We start from the raw sequence: 4,995 nt of genomic DNA, 5'->3' as shown, positions 1-4,995 counted from the left end.
CATACTCTAATTTGTCATAATTTAGAAATCTAAAAAAAAAATCCTTAAAAAAAAAAAAAACTAAGGAAACTCCGCGTACCAAAAAATCCCTGAAAATTCTACCAAAGTCAAATGTACAATTAGTTCTGCATACTGCACTTTCAACCTCTCTAGTTGTGGGGTTTGGGAATTGAAATGTGAAGTTTCTCCAAATGCCTACATAATTTTAATAAACTTTTTTGTTTGGTTTGGTTGAGGTTTGTTGTGTTTTGGTTTTTTTTCATTCCTATTTCAGGTGTCCAAAGAAGGACTTACTATCTCATCTTAAAGAGATGCCTCAGATCACTGAAACTTGTAGTGTAATCCAATATTAAAAAATTGGAAGGAAAAATTTGATAAAGGTACAATATTTGACCAGAACAGCCCCCAGGTTCATTTTTTCTTTCCTTCTCTAATTGCAGATGTTTACATTAAATTCTAGCTGCTGATTAATCAACCCTTCTAAATGTATAGCTAAGCATGTTGCTCTCCTGCATTTCCTCTTGTCTACTAGTTGTATCACCAAACCACCACATTTCTTCTGGAACGGTCATTAGCGACTGTCAAAACATGACAAGGCATTTGTGTTATGTCATCCTTCTATATTCGTGTGGAAGGATAGTAGAAGAACCCTACATTATTAATAATCTTGCTATGTCAAAGGGAGTACTGTTGGCTGAAAATTCATCCTATATTCGTTATAGAAAAATAAAATCTATCAAAAGCCAAAATTAACTTTAATATAAGTGTCTGATGGGCCAGAAGTTAGAAAATGGTACTGACTGATTTCAAATATTCCTGAATATAATTATTCAGAACTTTTCAGAATCAAATAGGACAGAAGCACTGCAGTGGAAGGAATATACAGGTTATAAGGAAAATGATCGATTTTAGAACAAATTTATTAATGCAACTGGAAAAATAAAATCAATGCTAACACCTTTCAGATTGTCCAGCGGATTACTGTAGTGCCAGCCCATTGACTGAAAACTTCCGCAATTAATTTGATATCATTCATAAGTCAATATGCAGTTATACATGTGAAAATTTTCAAATTTAGTTTTCCATGTGAGATAATTGGGAATAAGAACGGGTTACAGAATCAGTCTGTTTAAAACAACTTTGACTTGATTTTGAGAGTGTGTACCCAAATGTACTGTAATTAGAAATATTTTACCATTCCCTAAAATTTTAAACATTCCAGATTGTTAGGTAACAAAAGATTTTTAAACATCGGCACCCACTGCCAGTACAAGCCTTCTCAAAATGGCATAAGACAATATATATGTAGTGTTCCAGGATCGTAGAAAGATCCTGCCTCAATAATTACAAGAATGCACTTAATAAATTATTTTTCTATTTTCTTCTATTAATATGCAAGTAGTTTATACAACATAAAAAAGTTAATTTGTACCTACTACAGGTAACTTATCTATTTAGCTTTTCATCTGAAAGCCTGTAGGACTTGATGACCTGCAAACTTATTTACATAACTCATTTGAAAGTATTTCTTAAAAATAATATTGTCCAGCATTTAACAAAATTGTGAGTTAAAAGAAGAAAGAAATCACTTAACAGCATTTGCTTTCTTGATTTTGTCAAGTAACTTCACCAGCTCAGTGTTATAAGGCAGGTTGGTTGCTCAGATGGACTAAGACTTTCTATGGTGACAGGCATGTAGTAAATTTGTTCATTTATAAAACCAGATGAAAGCAAGAAAGAGGAAAGTTTGGAGTTTCAAAACAACTGAAACTTCTTATTTTTACTACAAATTCATAATAGGCACTGAAACATGATTCCTTAGGGACTTTTCCAGAAGATTGTCTCTTCGCTGGGCATCATTCCATTTTTAAACTAAGAAGAAAGAAAAAACAATATCAGGGCTACATAATTAAAGATTACAAAAAAAGGAATAGCCAAATGTATTTGTTTCCATCTTATTATTAAAGAAAATAACTTGTGTGTTTTAAGCTTAAGACATCACAATTACTGTTTTGGTTAGAATATTTTTAATTTCATTATTAGATTTGAGCAACATCAGAAAACAAAAATAACACTTCTTATCATATAATTCTGCATGCCTTATTTGAAAACTAATGCCCTGAAGTATAGGGCTAAGAGTCCTAAACTATGACTGTCTTTATACTCCAATACAGTATCAACAAACCATGTAATGCTCCTGTTAGTGGTTTGCGTAACCTACCCTTACAGAGGGATACTTTGCGAGCTCCCTAGCTTTCTACTCTAGTTTCTCTATCCTTATTGTGAGAAATACCTTCCCTAATATTTAATGCAATTTAACAACTTAATTCTTGTCAACCACAAACACAAGGACTCCTTCCCATTATCTAGACCCATAATGATAAAGTCTGGACACATCCTCTAAAATTCCTTAAACAGTCCATGTTTTTCATGAACTGCAGTAGCCCAAACTGAGACCTCAACAGCATTAAAGAGTGAAATAATTACTTCAGATCTCTTCCACACACATCATCCATACCAAGAAGTTGTATGCCTCTTCTGGTTTATTGACTCATGTCCAATTTTTGATGAACATTGTAATACTCTTAAGTAAAAAAAGTACTTTACATTTCAAAACCATTGACCAAGAACTGTATCAAGGTGAGAATAATGCTTGGTAATGAATATTAATGATTTTGAAGATACCCTTCAAAACTCTATCCATCAATACAGAACAAGATGAACTGTATGCTCTGTAAAAATGTGTTCTTATATAACACAAATGCCATAATGAAAACCAATCCTCACTTTCCTCTGTATTGAAGTTGATTAAGCATACCTTTTTCTATGAACTGCAACTGTCTCCATCTTGTAAAACACTATGCATAGGAATGAGACTTTCACACTGCTCACTTTCTTCCGGCATTCTTAAAATAAACAAATTTATTTATTTAAAGTGATAGAGAAATATTAAATTGGTTATTACAAAGCCAATGTAAAAAAAAGGCAACATAAGTTTGCTAGTGTTTTGAACTGCAGCCATTGAGAACACACAAAGATACCTTAACTTCGTAAAGTATACCCAAGTTCACGCAATTTTCACTGCTTGTTCTGGGTACAGCAACTATCATAGAGGCATTAAGGGGGAAAAAAAAAGAAATCTGTGATAGCCACTAGGAAACTTCTTTTAAAAGGTAAACAGACTTCACATCTTTCAATTTTCTGAGCATTACCTAGGTTAATAAATGGATTGGCAACTACTACTATTAAGAAATTAGTACACCTGAACACACCTGAATATAAAATTAGATTAAAATAAATACACTATGAGTACCGTGGCTTACAAAAGAGTATAAGATATTGGAAAAGTTAAAGAAGAGATAAGATTATACTCTGTGACTGCCCTACCTCTGAATTCGATGTTTTCTACAAATAAAGGCAAAAATTCTTCTGATTCCCACCATCACTGGATCCCAGTTGTTATAGTGACATAAGAGAGTTGCAATGAAAAAACTAAAAAACACAGGGACTGCCCCTGCAAAAAACAACCAGGAAAACTGCACCTGGAATTAAAACAGAAACATAATTCACTCAACAGTTTAAAAAAAAAATAAAAATTGGCATACTCTCGATTTGAAATAACTACTATTGTAAGTTTGAGATTAAGTTTCAGTTCTTTTAAAGTGGGTGAAATATTACAAATATTTTTGTAAGTTCTTTGGTACAATTTCTATAGCCACTACTACTTCTAATAAATTAATAACCTTTCTTCATTGATTCATTCTTTACAGTGGAACTTACTGTTTATGCTGTGGGGTGGATGAAGGCTGCTATTTCCAAATAGTCTCATTTTTAGATTTTATCTGTCTGACTCATACCAATGACAAAGTCTCCTAGACAGTTCCAAAAATCTGAATAACAAATCTCACCTGAAAGATCTGTGCACCTGTTTATTCACTATGAATATACTGTCACTCAATGGTAACTGCCGAAATCAATGCACACAGAAAGACTATACTACTGGAAAGTTACAACAATTTTATTTTTAACTTAAAAAAAGGCAGGGCACATTATTTGCCCAAATTCAACTAAATTCTACTTGTATCTACACTACTACTTGTGTCTATCTACTACAGCACTTGGAAGTGTTTATATGAGACTGTTTAAAACTTAAAATTATAGAAGGTTAGAGAAATCAAGGGTGTAAGAACAAGAACATCTCTGAAGCGCCTTCAAGGCTAACAGAGCAATGAACCGTGAGCACGGCTCCCTCTTGTGGGGAACATTACCAAAGTTGCAGACTGGAGAAAAAAGGTGCAGTTTTGATACCTAGCACTGATGTTCACTCTCAAAAAATACAATAAATTGCAGTTGTTAGAACTTTATGTTATCCTTACTGATTCCTAATGGAAATTCATAAACACATAAGTTACCAAAAGGAATATTTTAAAATATGGTTGTCATTTCTTAAGATTCAGATTTATGTCAGATTATTACAGAATAATAAAGACCTAGAAAGTTAATAATTATGCATATTGTATAATTACCATACCGTTTGACAGTCATATGAAGACTGTATATATTCATCATTCAATCTTTACAGTATTAGCCATTGCAGTGGCATTCTTACATAGGTTCCTTTTAAGAAAACTGCAATGTGGTGTAAAGACAAAGCTGGTCAGAAGCTCTAACTGGAAAGCTTGAAATTGTAATCTTAAATTTCTATTAGCCTATGAGACTTCAGTGAGCATGGGGCTTGCCTTAGGATATTTTGATGTTTGTATGACAGAGACACACTTGCACAAATACACTCGTACAACCAACCTCAAAGTCTACAGGAGTTCGCATTTAATTAGGGTCACTCAATTGCGCTTCTAATACTAGCAATTACTTTTCAAAAAAAAAAAAAAAAAGTAAGAGACAAAGGATTTACCTCCAACAGGAAGAGAAGATACAGCAGGAAATTTACTCTCTTGTCAAAGACAAGTCTTAATGGCCACCCGTGACCTCCTGCTG

The 4,995-nt window shown here is 33.1% G+C and overlaps 1 protein-coding gene across 1 annotated transcript in view; it reads right to left on the bottom strand.

Moving 5' to 3' along the window:
* Positions 1 to 1,198: 1,198 nt before the first annotated feature.
* SLC35F5 (solute carrier family 35, member F5) overlaps positions 1,199 to 4,995 on the bottom strand; it is an 18,631-nt gene continuing 14,834 nt past the window's right edge. The window contains exons 12-14 of the mRNA XM_010085612.1: positions 3,388 to 3,542; positions 2,819 to 2,906; positions 1,199 to 1,872 (exon numbers count right to left, since the gene is read on the bottom strand). Coding sequence (XP_010083914.1) covers positions 2,825 to 2,906; positions 3,388 to 3,542 — 237 coding nt within the window. The 3' untranslated portion in view covers positions 1,199 to 1,872; positions 2,819 to 2,824. The remainder of the gene's footprint in view (positions 1,873 to 2,818; positions 2,907 to 3,387; positions 3,543 to 4,995) is intronic.

This window comes from Pterocles gutturalis, unplaced genomic scaffold, assembly GCF_000699245.1.
Source record: "Pterocles gutturalis isolate BGI_N339 unplaced genomic scaffold, ASM69924v1 scaffold15170, whole genome shotgun sequence".
Taxonomy (NCBI): domain Eukaryota; kingdom Metazoa; phylum Chordata; class Aves; order Pterocliformes; family Pteroclidae; genus Pterocles; species Pterocles gutturalis.
The sequence above is the reverse complement of the archived record's forward strand: the minus strand, read 5'-3'. Positions and strand labels throughout refer to the sequence as shown.